The sequence below is a fragment of the Orbicella franksi genome, chromosome 10 (genome assembly GCF_964199315.1).
Source record: "Orbicella franksi chromosome 10, jaOrbFran1.1, whole genome shotgun sequence".
NCBI lineage: Eukaryota > Metazoa > Cnidaria > Anthozoa > Scleractinia > Merulinidae > Orbicella > Orbicella franksi.
Window position 1 is genome coordinate 2,679,813 of NC_138154.1, and position 23,686 is coordinate 2,703,498.

The 23,686-nt window shown below is 39.2% G+C and overlaps 3 protein-coding genes across 3 annotated transcripts in view; all 3 read right to left on the minus strand.

Annotated features, from left to right (window-relative positions):
* Positions 1–11,327: 11,327 nt before the first annotated feature.
* Positions 11,328–17,929, minus strand: LOC145501407 (uncharacterized). Its single transcript, XM_081480891.1, has 6 exons — positions 17,787–17,929; positions 15,792–15,846; positions 15,351–15,376; positions 14,787–14,902; positions 12,808–13,120; positions 11,328–12,372 (listed from the first exon to the last, which is right to left on the minus strand). Exons 1-6 carry the CDS (start codon positions 17,927–17,929, stop codon positions 11,328–11,330), a joined length of 1,698 nt encoding a protein of 565 aa, XP_081337017.1.
* A 678-nt stretch (positions 17,930–18,607) lies between these two features.
* LOC145501134 (uncharacterized) overlaps positions 18,608–23,686 on the minus strand; it is a 68,519-nt gene continuing 63,440 nt past the window's right edge. The window contains exon 3 of the mRNA XM_081480690.1: positions 18,608–18,961. Within this exon, the coding sequence (XP_081336816.1) occupies positions 18,947–18,961 (15 nt within the window). The 3' untranslated portion in view covers positions 18,608–18,946. The remainder of the gene's footprint in view (positions 18,962–23,686) is intronic.
* On the minus strand, positions 18,955–20,235 carry LOC145501136 (uncharacterized). The gene is made up of 2 exons (XM_081480692.1): positions 19,922–20,235; positions 18,955–19,529 (listed from the first exon to the last, which is right to left on the minus strand). Exons 1-2 carry the CDS (start codon positions 20,039–20,041, stop codon positions 19,284–19,286), a joined length of 366 nt encoding a protein of 121 aa, XP_081336818.1. The 5' UTR covers positions 20,042–20,235; the 3' UTR covers positions 18,955–19,283.

A 23,686-nucleotide genomic window follows, 5' to 3' on the forward strand; every position in this document is an offset into this window, starting at 1 on the left:
AGTGTGGAATGAGTTCACCAAAAGCATTTCTCTCAAAGGTCAAAGAGACAGCGAACAATGTGGAATGAATCCACCCGACGGCCATTTACGGTGAGCAACGCGCGATAGTCCCTTGTTTTCCAGAGGACAAACATTAACTTGTTATGCTAGTACTGAACCACGATTAAGGCATTTAATGTACCCAATAAGACTGAAAAATAGGGCAAACCATGGTCCCTCGTCTTCCAGCAACTTTCGGGAAATTTTCGATTAAGCAAATTTCCAGATCTATAGCAACCCAAAATTGCTATGAGCGAAACGACGAGTGTATGGTACAATGAGATCACTTTACTTGATTACTTTAGCATCGAGAGAAAAGTTGACCACCGATGCAGACGACTAGCACATATAAACAGAACATTATGCCTACCGTTTATGCAGCTGCTTTGTTTTTCTGCGCCAAGTCCCTTTCACAGCAGATCTCCATTCTTTTGTTTACCAGCGGAGCCCTCGAAATAACTCAGAATGACTGCAGATGTAAATAAGAGCATAGATTTGCTCTGAGAAATATCCTCATTATTAAGAAAGTCATCTAGAGTGTAATATTTAAAGTCTGGCTGCTGCATTATATTATTTTCCACATCATGATTATTAAGACTGGATATCTTGTCAACTTTAGATAACAAGTCAAACTGCGGTAAGTTATCTATAAGTGTATGACAATATATAAATAAGTAATGAAGAGTAAGTTTTAACTTAGCCAGTTGTTTGTGGTGAGGAGGGATGAACTCTACCATCTTGCTTCAAGACATCCAAATCCAATTTCTTGTTTATGGCAACAGCAGGGCTTTGTGAATCTCTACGAAGATAGATAGACCATAGAATGTCCAGATGTACTTGTACCTCAGATCCTTTTTAACTTTCAAACTGTCCTTAAAAAGATCCTTGTTGATTTAAGTAAGGTTTTCTGAGATACAAATCTTGTTCTCGGAATGTAATCCAAGATCCAGGTCTTCTGTTGTCTTATCCGGTAGGAATTTTCTTGCTTTATAGAAGCGATCTCTCAGCTCTCTTCGTACAAATTTCACAACTATATTGGGCGCTCTGAAGCGTGAAGAATTCGATGAAGCTTGTGAGCCTTCCCTAACTACATCTCTGTAGGACTGTTTTGGTAGTCAATGACTTATGGATAAATCGCTTTCCGTGATATCTACTCTTATTAATGAGCCTCCTTTTATTGCAATTTCCTTCGTGTTTTTCGTCTTCTGCTTCGGGTATGCCGGAAATTTCTACGCACTCCCGGCGAGAATACTGTTCTAAATTGTTCAATGAAGCTTCGCAGAATTGCAGTTTGCTGGCCAGTTTAGCATTTTCGGCTTCTAAACTCGCATTCCTGGCCTCAAGTGAATCAAGTCTTGCTTGTAGAGCCTTATATTTGTCATCAACTTTTTTGAATAGGTTGTCTAGCCTGGAGTGAATCGGCTTGAGTTTGCTATTGAGCAGCGACTCAAGGTCCTTCAGAGAAGGCTTGTCGTTTGATGACATTTCACTTGTTACATAAATGGACACACAGATACACCAAAAAGTAAAGAAAAATGTGTAAAAATCTGCATTAAGCAGTGAACAGAAGACGTATCACACGCAGTAAGCAAAACATGTCTGCCATCTTTGCTGACCACTGAATTCGTGGTTTACCAAATGAGTGGTTCCGCTCATACTTAACTGACAGCAATTTATTTCTCTAGACAATTTTGACTCAGATCCTCTGCAAATAACATGTGGGGTACCACAAGGCTTTGTGCTTGGCCCAGTATTATTCCTGATTTATATTAATGATTTCACTAATTCATCTATTTTTGATTTCCATTTATTTGCTGATGATTCTAATCTATTTTATACCCATGGTGATTTACAGCATCTAGAGCAAAATGTTAATCGAGAACTCAGTGAAATTAGCTTATGGCTTCGTGCCAACAAACTATCTCTCAATATTACTAAAACACATTTTGTAATATTTCATCCTCATCAAAAAAAGATAAACAATTCCTTGAACATTGAAATAGATGGTAAGCCAATTGATCAACAAAAGAATGTTAAGTACCTTGGCATTCTCATAGACTGTCATCTAAATTGGAAAGAACAAATTCAACAAATTTCAAAAAAAATATCTAGGGGTATTGGTGTCCTATCTAAGATTAGACATTTTGTTAATACGAAAACACTAGTTCAATTATACGATGCCATTATTCTTCCTTTTGTCTCCTACGGCTGTATAGTTTTGGGCAACACTCATGATCATAATATTAAACCACTTCAAATAGTACAAAGGAAAACAATCCGTTTAATTACTTTCTCAAATTTTGATGCATATACAAGTCCTTTGTTTGCTAAGCTTAACCTTCTTAAACTTCAAGATTATGTTAAGCGTCAAACTCTCTTTTTCATGCACCAGTTTAATACTGGCAAACTACCAAAGATCTTTGATTCGTTTTTTGTCAAAACATCTTGTAAACATAATGTAAATACTCGCTTTGCATCTAGATCTACTTTCTATCTTCCAAAAATTCGAACAAATTATGGCAAATGTAATATTCGATTTAATGGACCTAAATTATGGAATGAACTTGATGAAAGATTCAAGTGTTGTACTTCTAATCAATTTAAAAAAGAACTAACTTCGCATTTCATTAGTCTCTATTAATTTTTACTGATATTTTGATGGTTTATATCTATTTATTTTGTTTTGTTTTGTATATTTAATCTTGTACCAAGTTTATGATATTTATGTGTACCAATGTATTTGTTGTGCCTCTTTCCTGACTCTCACATTTTTAATTATTATAATTATGGTCACCCAACTAGTTTAGCTTTTTAGTTATTTTGGGTGTCCCACTACTGTATGTACTGTACTGTTTATTTATTTATTTATAATTATGATGTAAATTCTTTTAGTTGTTTGCAGTAGTAGAAATAAGCTGTTGTTGTTGTAAATGAACACCTTAGAGTGTAGGTTCTTATGTTGCCGATACCTTTTTAAATTTAGTTGTCGATAAATGAAAGAATTAATGCAAAACAGAGAGCGAACAGTGTCACTGATTCCAGTACAATGTACCATCACTGCCCCGTGTGCAAGCAAGAGAATTATAGGAATGAATTTACCAACCTTAAGTTGCTTTCCACTGTTTCTTTATAACTGCTGACTGCTTGCAGCACAATAGTGCCAGCAGCGGTTTTCTGAAGTGACGGCTTCTTCAGGCCTTTGGAACGACAAACGAGCGGAGATTCTGGAGATCGGCCGTGTTCATTAAAAAGAGAGTTTTTAATGGATTTGGCCATTCGAGATACTAGTGTTATTACGTCATTGAAAATGACAGCTGCTGTTGTTATGCAATTTTTACTGGTTGATAAAAAAGATAAACTGCAACAATCTGACAATGGAGCCATCATTTTCAGGGATGGTGTCCTGCGCGTGTTGATTTGGATTATTTTTGCAGCGTGTGGCGCTGGGAGTAAGTATGACCACTTGCGGTTTTATCGTCTCGCGGTGGAAGACTTTTAACTTTGAAGCTCACTTGCGCGTTTTTTATGTCCCAGGACGGAAGCAGTTTATTTGATTGCTTTTTCGAAAAAGTCACAGGAAAAACAAACAAGTCACGTTTTTCCAGCTAGGGAGAGTGTTTTAAATCAGTTTTTAGCAAGCCAGATGCTGAACGAAAATCCCAGCCAGTAAATGATCTAATGCTAATATTTCTCAGCCAGAGTAATTGCAACCTCCCGAGCGGGTTTTCTGTCGAGCAGCTCCATCGGGTACTCCTGACAAGTGAGAGGTTATCCAGATATTCTGGTAAATGAAGTCCTCTCAGAAGTGAATTTGAAAGGAGAAAATCGGCTCCCTAACAGAATGGAAATCAAAGTGGCTGTGAGCCACTCAACTTGGAAAATGGATCGTCTGTAAACAGTCATTGGTAATGACATCAAAGGCAGAAGATCTAAGATAAATATGGTCAAGTAAACTTCATTCACTGACATAAGTAGGAATTATCTGGTGACTAAAAATAATTAATATAGTACTTCTTGAGAATAGAGCATTGCACAAAAATTTCATGCCTCTGTGACTGGAATTTTTTTGATTGTTCATCACCCTTATTTTCATTATTCAAGATGCATTATCTAATTATATAAGCAACTGCAAGGATCAAAATGGGCACAAAACATGTCCCTTTCCATTCATTGACAGTAACCTATGGCCTCAACACTGAGACACAATCTTTACAGCAACATCCATTTTTCCCTAACTACAACATTGAACATATAAACAAACATATGAACATAACACTTTACTGTATCGAAAACAGCTTATCTTGGGCCAATAAAGCTTGATAACTATAAAAGGACCAGAATAATTGAATGAGACTTAATTGCTGACACTAAAGATGCCCATAAATTATTCCATTCAGTAAATAACAATGTTAAGTTCAAAGCTTAAGTTATCTTCTTCAGAAGTTTTCTTACCTAACTCAAATATTTAACATGAATAACTGGAAAACAAACATCCGAGTGTTCCATTTAAGGCAAAAACAAGATAAGTTCAGTTCATTAATTCAGACCTGGATTTCTGACAGAATAATCACTGACAATTTAGTCATCAATTAGGTCAAATCATGTCCAGAAAATAATTCTTAACAGTAGGTGCAGAAACGAATTCTTAACACTGGCTATCAAGCCTGTTGGAAGCTTTCAGGACTTTCAGGTCTTGACTAGGGGTCTATCTAGCAGCTACAGAAATGAAACTCTGTGGATATATCAAATCCAACAAAGGTAAACTGCTAGGGGGAAAGAAAGTAAAAACAAGTTGCAAGAGAGAATAGGTGAAAGAGGGCAAAATAGGTTGAGTGTTAAAATATACAAAAACTTAAGTATTGCAACATCTGTGTACTATAAGCAATTGCATTTGCGCTACGTTGGATCAGGGTAGGTTGTGACTGGAGCAAAAGGTGATACATACAATATACACCTCTTTTAACATTGTCTTAGTAACCTACTGTATGCAGTAAATTAATTTTCTAAAGATTATAATGTAATAAAAGTTACACACCACTGTCCAGCTTTGCCAATATATTTTTTGGCAAAACACTTCTCGTATCTGGGTCCAATGGTGCTGAATACCATTGGTAAATCAAAGTTTTATGCCGTTGCACCCAATTCCTGTGCATCTTATGAAAGCCCTGAAGACATCTGCGTTGATCTCATCCTTCGGATTTACAAGATTGAGCATAGGTGCCACCTTAAATCCAAGTGCTTCACTACATCCACATTTTCTTGCAACCAACTTATGCTTGAAGAACAATTCAACCTAAAGAAAGCAATTAATCATTCTTAAATTCACGGATATTTGATTCATTTTCCTTCCTTTACACTGGCACTGATGCTTAGGAATAATTATCAAAAAAATTTATTACATTTAAAACTCTGTTTAGCTGTTTTTTATGGACGCTAATTGTCAATTAACTGATGTTAAAGTCAGACTTAATTTTTATTATTGTTTAGATCATACTTGCAAAGATTGGTATACTTGTCTTGTTATTCGTTCACAATAGAGTGTGTGCATTGTCACACTGACAAATAAAATCAAAAACCATTCAGTGCATAAAGTCAAGAAATTGTGATATTATAGACCATAAATAAAGAAGACAGTTCTCCAAGTTTAAGGTGTGTGCATTGTCTCGAAGTTGAGATATTCATCAAAATGATCCACACAGAATTATAAAGCCTATTATAGAGCTGCCATGTTGGAGAACCTCCTTAGTCCACCAATAAGGCAGCTGGAAAAATAGTGTAAACATCTTGAACTTACTTTGGCGATCTAGACAACTGATTAACTGAACCAAACAAAAAACATTTACAAAAGCACTTTTCCCTAGTACTTTAACTCCTATGATGGCTAAAAATCACAAGATAAGTGTATAATTTTCGACAAATGCAATCTGAACTTCATCTCACACACCACCATAACCCCGAAATTCAAAATGCGCTGGTTTTCAAACGAAGGACGCCATTGAGCTGCAAAGTTGTAAACAGAGATAAATTTAGTACCTCTCATAACTGATGACGATAAAACCTTTAGGGTCTCTTTAGTTTTGGAATTGAGAATTCGATGACGTCACATGCACACACTCTATTGTTGATTTATTTACTTCCAAGAAATAGTGGCTTAAAAAAATTGAACAGCAGGATTTACACTGTAATAAACTTTTAACCTTTTGAGGGTTCTCAGCTGCTGCTTTAGCAATGTTTTTTTAAGATATCTGACATATCTGATTTAGTTTTAGCACCAGCTAATGGTTCCTTTTTGAAGCTACTGGCTTCCTCAAACCGATAATTGCTTTATGGTTGGGGATTACAGCTTGTTTCATCCAGTCTGTTTCAATGGGGAAATATTCTTCTTTCATTCCAACTTTTTCTAGAATCTGTGTAATAGGTATTAAAGTTAAGGTGGTTCGAAACAGTTTTCTTGTTTTTTGTTTTTTTGACACTTATAGAACTACAATGGGTGACAAAAGTGTTTACACACTTGGCAGTAAAATTCGATTTTCGAGCGTTTTGGGAAGATTCCCCCCCTTTCCCTCCAAACAATGCCGATTTTTCCATTTCTTATACTGCACAGACCACAGCGCGTACACAACATTGAATTGGGGGGCTGGGGGTATCAGAGAATTAACACTAGATACAAATAAAATAGAACAAGTGCTTAAATGTCGAAAAGCGTCATTTCCTAAAAATGTCTCAACTAGTTTTGTCGCTCATTGTAGGTGCGATTTTTCAGGAACTAGACTGTTTTTAAGGGCTGTGACATTTTTTAAAGCTAACTCTACACTTGACCTTTCATCGTGTTAAAGTCACCAATTAAGGTTGCACTGAACTAAAATTTTGATCTTGCAAGATCACAACGAGTTCCGCTGATCATTAAAGCCAGCAATTCCACAGAAAAAAAGTTGAATGAATAAGAATAGTGTTTCCTTTTTTGCTGTTGTCATTAACAACATAAGCAGTAGAAGAAGAGTACCACAAATACCTGAAATTGAGACTGGCCAAGTAGAGAGAAAAAAGAAAACGTGAAGAGTTTTCCCACCGGTTTTTAGAATGATTGCCAGTGCGATCCGTAGCGACTTCAACATCACAATTTTCATTTATGTTCCAGCACAACGGTTTTGAACAATTTTTTTAAATATCTTTTTGTAACAGATTTCCTGTAAAGTAGAATAAACTTAAAGAAAAAAGTAACCTCATTCTAGGAATATTTTTTTAATCTAAGATCTTGTTATTCTGACAGAATTTTGGTCCATGAGAAGCTTAGACATGCACTCAGATGATGGATAATTACAAATAGATTTAAATACATGAGGTTAAAATGGTAACATAATTATGATATACCTTTCCAGTCGAGAAGAGCAGCAATGAGTAATTAAACTGCGCTCTCATATCTAGATCGCTCAGCTCATTGCTCATTGCTAGAATTTCATCAAAAATACTGTCACTCTGCATCGTTTTAAATGTTGTGCTCAACTCAAGTATAACACCAATACTCTCAATGGCCCTCTCCAACAGCGGCTTTAATTCTGTTTGGAAAGCCATTGACTTCCCCAGATCTTGCTTTGGGGAGACCCTATTAAACGGGATGACTGCGATTCTTGAATAGACCCTGTATAAAAAAACACAGACACAAAGAGCATTTATCCACACTCGCATGTTAAAAGCCCCTAATAACCATTTAAATAGTACATTGTTAATCTTCACTCACTGAGTGTGTACAATATGTGTTCCAGTGAGGCATGGGAGGCATGCAAGGCAAACTCAATATGCACAATGATTGATTTGATTGAAATTTAATTCTTGAAATACTTTAGAGAGAGACCCTTGACTTCAAAATGGTTGGTACCAGTGACTTCTAACCATCATATCTTGGGCTCCCTTAGTATACTGGTTTAGTTTTTGGCCTTTTTTTCTTTTGGAGGATGCATTGTTCAGTCTCGGTAGTCATGACTATATGTGGTAAGTCTTGTAACCAGAAAACAAAACATGTAAACCTCACGCAGATTACATCGATCCATCTACATTGAAACCTGAATGCCAACAGGTACAGTGCATTCCAGTGCAAAATCTGTAGTATGTTTTTTTTTAAGTTAACTTATTGAAGATAAATATTCTAACATGAATATTTAAATTTAAAGACATCTTGTGATTGAATCACTCTGCTGGCTCTGTTGTAATATTTATTTGGTAATTAACATAATATTTATCAATTATTATATGGCTGTGTCTCACAAGGACTGGGAACTACCAAATTCACGAATTTGATTGGCTGAAATCGATATTGACCGCGGTCTAGATTTTCCCATCTAGACCGGCATCTAGACCGGTTTCATTTTGCATTGAAAAGGTAGCAAACTAAAATTCCAAAATGTTCACCATTTTCTTTTATTTTCTTCTCAATCATTTATGGAAGTGCCGAAAAGCCTGATGACAAAAAAAAAAGTAAACAGGATGAGCAAATTTTGGCAGCTTTAAGTTAAGCTCATCGCCGTTCGCAAGCAAACTGTTAGCAAACCAGTTACATTAAACGAATTAAAGTTTTCTTCTTTGCCATATAATAAACATCTTATTAACGGAGCTAAGTCAGTCTGTATGGGAGAATCTTGACCTCGGTTGTGTGTACAGACCTCACTGCGTTCAGTGTATACTCACGACCTCGGTCAAGATTCTCCCGTACAGACCTCTAGCTCGGTTAATAAGAGCTAAATAATGGTTATATGAATAAATGAATATTCATTTTACAGTTGCATGTTTCCCGAGAGGGATGCTTCTTTTGTGTTTTTGGTTTGCTGTTATGTTTATTCACTTAACAGTACATGTTGAAAAGAAATATTCAATCTCGGCCTATAGCTAGATGTTTTGGGTTTTCTTTTCATGATTTTCTAGCAGGTTCTGGTACCCAAAAGTTCAGGGTCTCGGCGTATAGGCGAATAAATAGGGTATTCTTACTCTTGTAAAGCTATGCCAGGAACATGTATAGCTGAAACGTTTTGGCTAATCTCAGTTATCACTGCTATTTTTAAACCAAAGCCGACTATGCCTGGCAGCGTAGAAATTCCTTACCGTCAGAAATGTTCTCAGATTTTCCACAGAAAGCCTAATTAAAACCTGTGTAGGGAATCTCTGAACATACGTGTGTTCGTAAATGCCCAGTGATTCCAAAGATAATTTGAGTATTCTGGTAGTCGAACTCGAAAATCAGTGTAGCGACACTTTGAAAATCAGTTGATGTTGTGGACAGTCAGAAATAATCACAAAAATTATCAGACTTTTTCAAACCTTTCAAGAGTATTCTATCTTAATTAATCAAGAGTATTCTATCTTAATTAAGCGATTCGGGAAAACGCATCATCAGCATGTTTATTTTGGGCAGACTCTAGAGTACGATCAAAATGGATCAAATTCTTGGCATTGAAGAATTCAGGGTATTCTATGGGTACTGGAATATCTAAAATTCTTTCCTGTTAGTGTGAACTGCTGGTCAGTTGTCCATGTGCACCGAAGGAGTGGACTGAAACAACTTTACCCCGCCAGGGCGGCCTGCCTCTCTGAGTGACTTGAGCGTAAATGCTTCCTTACACATGCATGCAACCCTATTGCACATATAACATTCATGCCCGGCATCCGGGTGGAAATCAGCGACAGAAAATAACAAAATATGGGCTACAAACTCAATTTGACAGTTTTGTTTTCTTCCCCAAGGCCTCAAAAGCGGTGACCTTGATTAATAGATGTCTAGTTGCTTCTAGGGTGAAGAGCCAGACGGGGGACAGTTAAAGTCATTAAAAAAAAAAGATTCGGGTGTGGGAGAATGTTTGTTATTGGCATTATCGGACAATCTAGTCCATAATTTTAGTGTGTGTTAGTAATTGTACATTTCCTTAAACATTTTCTGAGATGTCTTTGGAGTCCGATTCTTGATTGGCAGATGCCGTGACAAGAACCACAGACATAAGTGGAATCAGCGGGTGGAGCAAGGGCCCTGGCCTTCTGACATTCTCTCCTGGTATCCACTGTGATGTGCAGAAGCTTTTCTCCCTCTCGTAGGGCTTCGGTGCAATTTGTTTTCCACGCACTCCAGTCACTGGCAAGAGTCTGCCACAAATCGATTGGAAGACCAATGGCCTGCATGTCCCTCTTCGCCACGTCCTTGAAACGGAGCTTCGGTCGTCCTACCAGCCTTTTTCCTTGTATTAGTTCTCCGTACAAGAGTTGCTTGGGAATGCGGCCCTCATCCATTCAATGTACATGGCCAATCCACCGCAGACGTCTCTGGAGAAGAAGGGTGTAAACGGAGGGGATGCCTGCTCTCTCTAAGACAGCACTGTTCGCAATGCAGTCCTACCAGGAGATGGAGAGGATGCGCCGCAAGCAGCGCAGGTGGAACACATTCAGGCGTTTTTCTTGTGCTGCATACGTTGTCCAGGACTCGATACCATAGAGGAACGTGCTGATGATGCAGGCTCTGTAGATAGCCATTTTGGTGGGAGTAGTGAGCTTCTGATTTTCCCAGACACGTTGTGAAAGCTTTGACATGTTGGTTGCAACATGCCCAATCCTCTTTCCTATTTCGGTGTCAAGGGAGGTGGTGCTAGTAACAGTAGAACCAAGGTAGATGAAGCTGTTGACCGTTTCAAGTACATAGTCCTTGATGAAGAGAGAGAAGGAAACGTCTGTACCCTGAGTCATGATTTTGGTTTTTTGGAGGCTGATCGTTGGGCCGAAGTCATCACAGTCGTTCGAAAAGCCATTGAGGAGGTTCTGGAGATCGTTGTCACTATGAGCAACCAGAGCTGCATTGTCGGCAAACAAAAAGTCTCTGAGGAAAACTTGGCTGACTGTGGTTTTCAATCTGCGTCGGGCAAGATTGAAAAGTTTGGCATCAGTGCGGGAACAGAGAAAAATGCCAGCATTTGTTGTTCTAAAGGCATGTTTCAGGAACAAAAAAGAAAAAAGATTCCAAAGAGGGTGGGAGCCAGCACACAGCCTTGTTTGACTTCGCTGTGAATGTTGAATGCCTCAGACATGTTGCCATCGAATCAAACAGTACCGTGCATGTTGTTGTGAAAAGACTCCAGAAAGCTCAGAAGCTTTGGTGGGCAGCCGATGAGAGGCAGGATCTTGAAGAGGCCATCTCTGCTAACCAGATCAAAAGCCTTAGTTAAATCGATGAAGGCAATGAAAAGAGGCTGTTGTTGTTCCCTGCACTTTTCTTGTAGCTGTCGCACAGAGAAGATCATAACTGTTGAGCGTTGGGATCAAAAACCACACTGAGATTCAGGGTACACTCTTTCTGCAAGCTGCTGAAGGCGACGGAGTGCCACACGGGCAAAGAGCTTGCCAGCAATGCAAAGGAGAGAGATGCCCCGATAATTGTTGCAGTCACTGCAGTCACCCTTGTTCTTGAACAGGGTTGTGATGATAGAATCTCGCATCTCTTGGGGGACTGCTCCCTCCTCCCAGCATTTGCACAACAACTGATGGAGCACATTTTGAAGGTGGTCACCACCACATTTAAAGACCTCTGCAGGTATGCCATCTGATCCTGGTGCCTTGCCAGATGAAATGTCTTTGATGGCACCTAGAAGCTCCTCTAGAGTAGGGGCATTATCTAGTTCAGGCATGTTTGGCAGTCTCTCGATCTGGTCGAGGGCAGTTGCGGAGACTATGTTCTCATGGTCGTAGAGCTGAGAGTAGTGTTCAACCCATCTTTCAAGTTGCTTGGCCTTGTCTTGAATTACTTCACCATTCGAGGATTTCAGTGGGGCACATTTGGTTGGATTTGGACCTATAGCTTTCTTAATGCCTTCAAACATGGCTCGGATGTTGGCAGTGTCAGCGGCAACCTGGATGGTGGAGCAAAGATCCAGCCAAAATTTGTTGGCGCACCTAATGCACTCTTCCTTAGTTTGACTCCTGGCCAGCCTTAGGGCAGCAAGTGTTTCAGGTGTTGGATTCTTGCGGTGTTCCAGCAGCAGATCTCTCTTGGCTTCTATCAGCGGCTGCAGAGTGACAATGTTTGTGTCAAACCAATCCTGGTTCTTGGTTTTTGTCTTGCCAAATGCTTGGATGGCAGCAGCGAGGGTGGTGTCTCTGATCTGGTCCAAGCATTCTTTTGCCTTTAGATCAGAACAGTTTCTCAGTTTGCTGTTAAGCAGATCTTGGAATTTCGCAGCTTTCTCTAGGATGGAAGTGGCGGCTGCGTTAATACGGGCCTTAGTGTGGTTCCTAACGTGATAAAGTTTTTTGGCACGGAAGGCGACCTTGGTGATGACCAAGGAGTGGTCGGAATCACAGTCAGCACTGTGAAATACACAGGTTGTGCAAATAGTGTGTAGGTGCTCACGGCGGGTGATAATAAGGTCCAGCTGGTGCCAATGCTAGGATCTTGGGTGCATCCAGGATACACAGTGCTGCTTCTTGACTACAAAGAATGTATTGGTAATGCAGAGGTGATAATGTGTGCAGAGGTCGAGGAGCCGCTGACCATTTTCATTGCACTTGCCGACACCTGCATGCCCAAGGCTGATGGGCCATGACCCTTGGTTGTCACCTACTCTAGCATTGAAATCACCAAGAATTATCAGGGAGTGTTTTTTTGGCAGTCTTTTAATGGAGTCTTCAAGCTCACTGTAAAAAGCATCTTTGATGTCACTACTGGATGTCAGAGTAGGAGCGTAAGCAGATACAAGGTGGATTGTTCCTGTTACAGTATTGAGCTTAATGTGCATGACTCACTCTGACTTATAGTCGCTGGGCTCCACCATTGGAAGGAGCCTGTTCCTGATGGCAAAGCCAACTCCTTGCTCCCTGCGATCCTCTTCGCTCTTGCCCTGCCAGAAGAATGAGTACTCCTCTCTGAGACTGCCGTAGTCTGCTAAACGTGTTTCTTGCAGAGCTGCAATGTCAACATTGAGTCTTGTTAGTTCACTGCTAATCACAGCAGTTTTGCGTGGGCCATCAATATCTCGTATGTCCATGTTCAAGCCAGTCATCGTTCGAACATTCCAGCTCCCAAACTTGAGAGCTGGGCTTTTTCGACTTGCTCTATCTGTGGGTGAAGGAATTGTGGTCCACTTGTCAGCCTATTTCCAAGCCTAAGACCTATGCACCCACACAGGATAGGTGAACCATGGCAGGACAGCACCTTATTGGCTGAGGGCTGCTCAGCTTGAAGTGTGTGGTAGCTGTCCAGTGGGGCTAAATAGTCCCTCCCACTGTCAGGAGTGGCCCCTGGCACCCAGCCCTACACCAATCAGGCCCTAACTTAGAACCGGTAACTGCCACTCCCCGGTTTGATGTCATGCCAGGCAAGACCATACAACATGCTGAAGTTGCCTCTCCAGTTGCTAAGTCTGGGCAAAATTAAGAGGAGACTGGTTTGCGCAGCACCAGATCCCTCTCTCGGTCTCACTAGTCTTGTTCAAAGGAAAGGCATGGCCAGTACATTTGGGACCAGGTCGACTGCAGGAGCTGCCAGCGACTGGATAATATTCATCAGGCTGCCTACGGGGCTACCACTCTGGTTTTTCTGTCAGGCTTGACTCCCTTAGCCTTTAGCTATCCGTAGCCATCCACAAGGCAGTGGGTGCTAAGTAACCCTAAGTGAGGAACCCTGAGCAGGTGCTACCATTCCGGGTCAGGATGGACCTGGGAGCTTAATAGTGGCTAAGGGGTTACTCCACATCTCCCCAAGCTCAGTTGCTCCTCACAAAAGAGCCCCACTACTGGAGAGTGTGGGAGAGTGTACACTTTTTTTAAAATAAGGTTGGTTTTTTTCAGTGGAGAATGGATATTCTTATTTTTCTGGGGATTTTAGGCTAAAAACATTGTTGTGAATATTCTTAGATTGTATTGTATTTACAAATTTTAAACACGAAAAATTGCAATCTTTTCATAATGTCAGCCTCAGGGTTATTCTTAAAACTACAACCTCGATATTCTCATAAAAAAGAACTAGTGAGACAATCTCAGATAATGCAGAGTGTAATTCACAGCTATGATGCAGTAGTCACAGAGGTCCTCCTTGCCCCTGCTGTTCTCTCCCTTGGTAGTCAACTAGGCCTTTTCCCCGTTGCAGAACATGAACGGACAAAAACTTGATAAGATATAATCTTAGCCGTGTGTGTGTTTCATGTTTGTGTTTTGCCCAACAAATATGTTACAATTACCGTCTGTCAAGACGGTTTTAAATTGATTGTGGTATTTTATCTTGAGTTTCGTTCAGTTTGTAGCATTACTTTTCATACCGACATTTGTAATTTGATACTTTTGTGTCCCTCACCAATGTATACAACAAGATACCTTTGTTTCCATGAAAATATAAGAAAGATGTGTATTTTTCTAACTTACTGCTGGAGATAAATGGAATGTAAAAGTTAAATATCTGCTGAAAAGTGGAAGAGAAACGATGTTTTATTCAAAACATAAATTTTAATTTAACCGATAAACAAGAATTAATCTAATTATCAAATAGTCACATCACATCACGGAATAGTGCGTTCTAATTCTGTTGCTAGCCGAGTTGGTGTAAACAATAAAACCACATCAAACTAATACACAGTGCTATCAAGTAATACAACTGAGGAGCGTTTCAACGAGAAGTATTGAAGGTAGAGATCTTTACTTGACCGAAATTATATCCTACATCAGTGAGTGAGTTGCCTCATCGACTGATGAAATTAATTGGAGGTTTCAGTAAGTGCTACTAGTTTTACATGTGACTAATGCGGGAAAGTTTTGGCTGAATGTGATCTTTGGGCTCTCTTTCATAGAGGAGGAAACAAACAAGCTGCTAATGAGAAGCAATATGTTCTGATTCTCTATTTCAACACTGGCAAACACACAATAGTTATAAAACAGCACACGACATTTCTTGAATCGAGCTAGGGAAGATTCCAGAAGATACGCAGTCACAGTAACGCTCTTTGCACTAAAAAAGGAGAACTGATGTTACCTGAAATACATCTGCTATCCCCAGCCAAAACGAGAGTGTGATATCACTCATTACAAAAAATAAAAAAAGCTGTGCATCTGAACTTGAGAACGGAGTTTAGAACGCATGCATCTTATCTGTTGTGAAATGCATCTGTCGCCTAACATACAGTAGACTTTGACGCTAACTAATCTGCGCATGCGTTTGGAGCAAACTGCTTTTGTTCTTGAGAGAATGGCACCACAAGGATAGCATGAGATTTGGAAAACCATATATATTTTCATGATGTTATCAAAGAAGGCAACGTAAGTATGACACTTTTTGCGTAATGTACTCGGGTACGTACCGCACCCAGCTTCCCTTCCTGCGAGGCTAATGGATTAATTGAAATTAATTAATTAAGCAAACATTAAAGATTGCACCTTATGGCATTAGTGTGTTAATGTCTTAGCGATCAGCTGCCCCCTGAACCATCCCAATAGTGTACTGTGCACTAAAAAGTGTACTCATTTCATTGTCAACTTCTTTGGGGAAAGAGGATGCTTGTATGTAAAAAAAAAGAAAGATAGAAGCCCCTGCCCCTTTGCCCAACCCGAGAAAATAACCCCTAAAATCTTGCACTTAAAATAGCATGTGTTTGATGATTTTTTCCCAAAATTATGAAAGTTATCTAAATCCTGTATCTACTGGTTAGATCCTTCACTATAATATATCAGCCTGAATAAAATATTAAACGATTACTCCACAGGTGTGCGTTGGGTATGGAATGTTAGATGTGCAATTCGACCTTCAGCGCCGAGTTGGTTTCATTTTCTCTAATCCAACATGTGCGATTGGAGTAACTGTTGTGTAAAAAACAGTCAAGTCATGTCAGTAAATGATGCTTATTTTATTCTTAAAAACAACAGCGGAACACACAGTTTGACCATGTTATGACTGTCAATTAGACAACGAGCTCAGAAACCCTAACAGTATATTGATATGGGGAAAAATTATTATGTATCGCAAACCCTGTGAAGTTTACATGCGTGATGAAGTTTTAACTAAATCAATAGTACACACAATATGACTAGACAGCTTATTTTCGGATGGAACAGTAAATTCTCTACAAGTCATCGACTTCAACGGAGTAAACTGACTTGCTAAAATAGCAAACTACTGAGAAAGCTATGACCTACAAATACCTAGGACTTGTTCACGAGGACACTCCAACACTTACAAAATTGTAGAGCAAGTTCAATGCGCAAAGTTTGACCATATTTTAAATAGTAGTTGTGGCAGAAAGTACAAATTCGAGAGGTGCTAAAACTTAAAAAATTTAAGGCTTTGCATTTCATTTGTTCTTCAAAATTCAGTACTCCCTTTCTCAAGTCTCTTAATAGACCTTACATGTACTAGGAGTGCAATAGGTGACGTTTAGGACATTGTTAATTTTGCTACAACTCGCGTTAATCAAATTTCTACAAAGACAGCCCATGTTCATTCACACAATTTAGGGGGCTATATGCAACTGCTTCCTTTGCCTAATGCATACACATCTTCCTGAATTCCTTCTTCCCACCATACTGTGAAGCAAGCATATGCAGTTTACACTATGGAAGTGCTATTCTTTGGAACTGCCTTTCTTCTCAAACCCCCCCCCCAAAAAAAAAAATACACAACTCTTGACTCTTCAACCTTTTGTTCTAGTATCTTTGGAATTAATAATATCTATCATAATGTTCTTCTGAACAGGTCAAAACTCAAAATTAAATCTTTGCTTCTTATGTTAAACCTGTTTGATTAGTCAACATTCTCCAAAGTAGTTCGTAAAACAAATATGGCCGTTATCTAACCTCGTTGTTGATCTAGGAAAATCTATTGCACATCCCATAAAGTAAGTAGTTTGTAGTCTTTCTAAACATTCTCCCCTTCTTGATGTGACAATATCAACAAAATACAACACGTTTGTAAACAAAAGTTCTATTGAATAAAGTTCCTTAAGAAAAGTTCTTTGGTTTTAAAAAAATTGTCCTGGCATTGATGACCCAAAATCATGCAGAGGAGAGGAGTTTCATGACTTCCTTTCTGTGTACAGTCATTTGCTCAAAACTCCAGGACAGAGAAACACTTTCTGGTTGATTTGATCGAATAAAATCTTGGGCTGAGAGAATGACCCCGAAGCTGCAGCTGCTGCTTCCGATGATCTTCCCATCTGTTGGTTTCCTGGGCATTGTGAAGTGCTTGAACGTTTTAATCTCAAGCCAGTCTTTAAAAGAAAAATTGGCACAGTCTGGGAGTTTCGTGTCCTCGTAGGATCAGATGGACATAAGAGATACTTGGGGATGCCCACATCAGGCCATTGTCAAAATAAGCTGTTCTACTTTTAATGTCAATCACCATAAGTCCCCAGTGGACATAGCCCATGTTGACAGGGACTAGAACCAACTTGAGTGAGCCAGGTTCGACATTTTGTAAACATTCTCGGAAACACTGGTGGATGAAGCTCCTATCACCAGGGCCAAGCCAGGTTGTTGTGTGCGCCGGTAGACACAGGACAGACTTGTTTGAATTGTACTGGCGCTGCATTCTGGCTATGGCTGCATCAATGATAGTATCATCAATGTATATCTCCAAAGCTAGTTTGCTGAAAGCCTGTACATCATTAGAATATTTCCCCTCTTTTGTAACTAAATGGTTGAGAAGAAATTTGTTCAGCAAGTGCATGGTGTTGTTCCTTGTTCAATTGCCCAAGTTATCTGGGGACTCCATCATCCACCTCTTCTCTTCTTGTACGTTGTACCTCATTGATGCAGCCTCCACAAGCCATTCAAGCTGTCCTAAACCAGCTCTGCAGAAGACACCGATAGATATGCCTATTGTATTGTCGTCCTCTTCTAGGTTGACAGTATTCGATACTGCTTTGTCAGCCCTCTTCTTTTGCATCACGAGAGCGACTGCCTGTGTAACTACGCATGTTGGGGGCACTTTCCAAGTGTAGCGACATCAGTGAATATAAAATTCACAGGTACCCTCACTAGCATGGTTTGCCCCACGGTTACACTGCAGTCAACCGGAGAAAGGTTACACATTAACAGTTGTTCCATTGGAGGTGGTGGTGAAGTGACAACTGGAGTTGAAGATTGCAGCCCGTTTGCAGAGGTTGCTGATGGTGTTGTAACGAAAGGCGTCAGTGGTTCAAGTCCACATGAATCTGATGGTGGGAGTGAAGTGGCTAAGGGTTTTTAAAGACAGTAGGGATGGTGGTGTCACTGACGGTTTACGTTTGCGAGGTGAAGTTTCTAAAGATGACGCTTGCCTCCGTTTTCTGCTGGACAACTCAAATAGTCACCGGCGAGAGGTGGGGATTCGTGACTCCTATGAATTTGTGTTGCCAGAGGTCAAGGACAGCACTTTTCGCTTAGGGGCATGTGTGAAGTCTTTGACCTTAACTTTTTACATTTACGGTTGCGTGGGACAGGCGACAACTTCTCAGTGCGTGTAGCAACAATAGCAATAATAACAGTGTTTAAGGTTATTGCATCCAAACCGATATTCAAGTAGAATTTTATGTTATATTTCACATACCCAGACGATCAGATCATGATTAAGTAGTGATATCCTGCGATTCGGGTTCATTTTACATAATAAGACTGAGGCCTCATCAGGTGCTTTTCACTGTTGTGTTTTGAGTCCCTTATAAGCTTTGATGTTGTGTTGTTCAGGTCGTAAATCCCCGTTAAGCGATTTTTCCTATACTTATCCTGATTTGTCATAATTGTCATCATTTTTCATTTGTCTTCATTGCAGCTGGAACTACATCTTTGACAAAAGTCACAATGCATGGGACATAGCACATGCTAACATTTAACATAGCATTAATGCAGTTCTTACCTTTTTTGTGCATTCTTTAGCATTTCTGAAACAGCCTTAAGAACAAGAGCTTCTCAGCATAATGATGAGTTAAGATTTGGTCCACTGAAACAAGCAAACAGTAGATATGCAATTTTCAGTTCTCGATTTAACATGACCTACATTTGAGATAACAGTGGTTAACTATCGGTTTTTATGATCCGTTTGTATTCAGTATAAAGAACATTCTTGTGCTCTGTGAAAAGTAGCAAGACACCATGGATGCCAAAGGTTTTCAATTGAAAGAGATTCACGGTTATTAAACCACTTACTTAAACAACTATCTTTTTTGGGTGACCATCTTTCTTTACAGATAATGGTGTTTTCTTGTTGCACCATGGGTTAGCTAAATGGATCTACTGCACAATTTATATTTTGGTTTCTGAATCTAGGCATTGAAAATGTCTTTGTTACTTACATGAAGTGGCTTCAGCACTGCTGTCGTGATTAGTCGCCTACTATAAAGCTGCTTTTGAAGCTTATCTAAGGGCTTGAAACCTTGGTTGCTATAGTGACAAAGGGATCCGAATTTTCGAAGGAGCATTGAGGCATGTTCAGCGGTTAGGTGGCCATAGTCACCAGTGCCAAGGCCCAGTCCAAACAGGTCTCTCAGGCAAAATCCCCATGCCTTGTGCTGTTGGCAAACAAGAAAACAAAATGAATAGACCAACAGTAAGCACATCTGAATGACAATCTTGACTGCAAGATTTTCCCCTCACCCTAGTAGCCAAACATGGTAAGCAGTCTTGGCAAGTGATGTGGAAGAAGGAATATAATAACAACAATTGAAGAAGGAGCTCACTTGCCAAAGCAGTTTTCAGTGTGGCCCAAAAACCAGTTTAATTAATTTACCAATTTATCCGCAGAAGAAACAAAGAAAATTTGTATATTACAATAAAAAGAACTGTAAATTACACTCAGCTATTTTAAAAGCAAGGGTCGGTTGAACTTCTTATGCTACCAAAGGCATCAAGAGAAACCATCCACAAAATAGAAGTAAAACACCAGTACACAAAACTGTCACACCTTTAAGTCAAAGACATTGATTTCTTCTTCCATGTCATCATCGAATACTTTTTGCTTCATTGTCGTGGCAAGTTCACGCCAGTTACAAAAGACCTTTAAAGAAAACAGACAGAGTATCATTGATCATGTGGTAAACAAATGCTATAAAGCAATAAAACACAAAACTGCCTCTACGGAGAATGTTTCAAGTACTGTACAAAGTAATGGCTGAAGTAGAAAAATAGGTCGGCAATACATAGATGTGTGGCTTAAGAGTCCACTTGTAACATGTCATTCAAGTTAAACTGAAGGGAAAAATAACGGCTGGACGTAGGTGATAATAAGTTAAATTGGATTAAATTTACTGTAACTTACATCTGGACATTGGAAGAAGTAACTGTCATGTATTTTCCTCTTATTTTGCTCTGGAAATGTTGTGAAAGAAGACTTCTCTTGCTTTGACGATCTTCCATTAAAAAGGCTTTCAATTTCAAGGTGAGGAACATATGATTGTTCTTGTGAATTTAAATATTTCTGTATGCGTTCTTTAGGATTTGCAGACAGTAGATTGGGCAGGTGAAATGGTTCAGAATGAGTAAGGGCACCTGAAAGATCTAACCCTTTGTCAATGGTTTTAGCCTTTACAAACGCAATTCCTGCTTCTTCGTCCAAGTGCATCACTTTGAGTCTGGCTTTCTCTCTTCTCTTATGTCTGGCTAGAGTGAGTTCTTCCTCAATTAGCAGGGCTGAGGGAGCTTCCATTCTATGTTTTTTGTTTGTTTTTTTTGTTAGGTGAGGTTACTGACATGTAAGATGCAGATTGTTGTCTTGTCATAAATTGTCCCTTGAAACCTAAAAGAAAAAAGTTGTACTAAGGTGTTTTACTTTATATGAAGGTCACTTACTGAATTGCTATGGTTATATAATAATTTTAATTGCTTACAAAAAAAATAGGTCTGCAATGCATACATGGGTGGCTTACGAATTGATTTGTAACATGTAATTGAATTTAAATGGAAGGGAAAAATCTTAGCTGGAAGTAGGTGATAATCAGTTTGTTTGGATTAAACTTACTGTAACTTACATTGAAACTCTGGACATTGGAAGAAGTAACTGCCATTAAAAATGCTGTGATTTCTACTTCATGGTATGACGTCAGTCTCGCTATGGGGTTTAAGGTTTGGGGGTGGAATTCAATTAAAAATTACTCACTCACTTTGTTAGACAATGAATTGATGCATTAAATCTCGATTAAACACGTTCTCCCAAACCTCCCCTCCCTGACAAGTTTGTCTCGTTGTTCAGTCACACCATTGTCTCAGTGTACATATTTGGGGGTAGTACAAAAGTGACAATATGTCCAACTACTTGGACAGATTCAAAAGGGTGTCCTGTCCCTTTGAAGCGTGATGGGTTTTTATTGCAAACCTGACCGGAACATGCCTTTGTGGAACCAAGAATGGAAAGGAAATATGCTACAGAATACTCGACTGCAGAGAAATGGGCGTCAAAGTCCCAAAAGTGATGATATCATGAATGATTTGTGCATGATGATCCATTGAATAAGACCACGAACACGAAGTACTGCAAATTCGTTAGTTTTTCTTGTTTCACCCACAACCACAAAAACTTCAAAATGAGTGGTGTTTTGAATGCAAATGACAGAGTATGGGGCCTCTCGAGACTTTTGGAAACAAAGTGGTAGTTGGATGGTGGTTTTAGTTTCCTTTAAGAGTGCAGCTATGGACATCTTTGGACGACGAAGAATCGATCAGCCAGAGGAAGAAAGTAGTATGTTGAAATGAATGCTTTATCATCTGCGAAAAAGGTAAGCCTTCCTCCTCCCATCGTATGGCATTTTGTGTAGAACTTGCAACATATAATTACAATAATTTGAAAATAAGCACAGTTTGAGATTTCACCATTGGTTTGGAGAGTGTTCAGAGAATGTCACATGACAAAGCACATGGTTTTCTAGCTCTCGTGAGTTCTGATGTTCGCCATATTTTCCATTATTTCTGCTCAGCCTTTGGGGAGTTGATTTCTATCTGTTAAAGGTCTTAAGTATCAGCACTATGGATTTAGTTTGCACTGAAAATGCTCATAACAAGTCCCTAGTATATTCAGGGACAGAAGCATTATCAGAACTCCCAACTGGCTGGAGTAAATTGCAAGGCCAGGAGATGTACAGCTTTGAAGGAGCTTACGTTGAGTTCTCCTCTCCCTGGGACTTAAATTCTGTTAGCGAGACTGCTAAAGAGCTTCTAAACACTTGCCAAACAAATGCCAAATACTATATGTCAAATAGCAGATACTAAAACAAATGCCAAATACCACATGCCAAATACCATATGCCAAACAGGAGATACTAAAACAAATGCCAAATACAGGGGCAAAGGCGGGGGATTTGAACTCCGATCATCTTTACAGATCAAATGCCTGACCCCAGGGAAATTGACCTTGGTTGAGAGAGTGCAAATACCCCATTCCAGGGATATTAGTGTTGTTCAAAAGAATGCAAATTCTCCACCTCTTTCTAGAAAAAGGCATAGGTCTGTCAAAAAAAGAGTTAAACATCAAAATGTTGTAAATAAAAGGCTACAAGGCAACAACTTCAAAATGTAACGTCTATTTAATATAAAATGTCAGCTAATTTATATTAAAATTGTGACGACTCACTAAACATATACGACTAAATAAGACAGAAAACATGGAAATTCTTATCACAACTAATGTCCTACACCATTATGACATTTTAATTTCTTAAATTTTAAGCATAAATGATGGAAATAAAATGATGACCTTTATCTGTAGTAGAGAAATATGAAAAAAGCCCCATAAGAGGATTCAAGATCTTAGATGTATTCACTAATAAACAATTATTAGATGAGGTTTTTGTGATATTCAGAATAATCAAGGTCGAGGTAGGGGTTATCAGCCGAAGCCGAAGGCTGAGGCTGATAACTCTTACCGAGACCTTGTATATTCTGGATATCACAAAAACCTCATCCAATAATTGTTTTATTATACATTCAAGGGAAAAAAATGGAAGTCATGTTTTTGCTTCTTCACTGATGGCAAGCACACAAAGTGTGCAAACTTGACATGATTACCCTTAGAAATCATGCATCGCGGTCATACATGGTGTGATTACCCGTGACCTTGAGTGTCCTTCACACGATTATTGTATAATCTGCAGTATGACGTCACAGGTGCTGATTTAGAAAATTCACTGTACGCTTTCGGCCAATCAGAAAAGAGATAGTGAGTTCAATGTATAATAATTCATAATAATACACTGCACATGGTAGGCTCATAAAGATGAAGTTCAATAATTCAATTTTGCTTAGTGCTAAAATTATAACCATGCTTAGAAACAACATGCATTGCAAATTGAATGTATGAAGGTGAATACAGAACAAAATGGTTCATAATTTCAATTCATTTGAGCTTAAATTAAAAACAGTCTTACGTTATGTAGGATTCGGAAATTTGTTTCCGTACACAACTTTCAAAATACAAATCAATGATGTTTAGCAATGGAGTTAACCTTTAAGGAAAAACTAAGATCTGTAACAAAGGCCTTGTTTACAGAATATCTGCAACAGTGTTCAGTTCAAGACCAAACTTCTGAGCATCTCATGCACAGCCAGCGATCTGGAACATTGTTTCCTTCCAATTCTGTTCAGTTTGTTTCCAGTCATTCTTGGTCATCCAAGATGGCGTCGGTAGGGCTCAGTCTACTAACAGTTGAAGTCAAAAGTTCCGACCCCCGGGACTCGGCGA

Excerpts from the sequence above, each read along its gene's own strand:
- LOC145501136 (XM_081480692.1), bottom strand. The coding sequence starts at position 20,041 with ATGATACTCTGTCTGTTTTCTTTAAAGGTCTTTTGTAACTGGCGTGAA. Across the intron at positions 19,530-19,921 it reads TCAATGTCTTTGACTTAAAG|CACAAGGCATGGGGATTTTG; the intron begins GTGTGACAGTTT and ends GTTTGCCAACAG.
- LOC145501407 (XM_081480891.1), bottom strand. The coding sequence starts at position 17,929 with ATGCAAAAGAAGAGGGCTGACAAAGCAGTATCGAATACTGTCAACCTA. Across the intron at positions 14,903-15,350 it reads AGGAAGGGAAGCTGGGTGCG|TGTTGAAATAGAGAATCAGA; the intron begins GTACGTACCCGA and ends TGTGTTTGCCAG. Across the intron at positions 13,121-14,786 it reads CTTTCCCGCATTAGTCACAT|ATAGAGCAAGTCGAAAAAGC; the intron begins GTAAAACTAGTA and ends CTTCACCCACAG.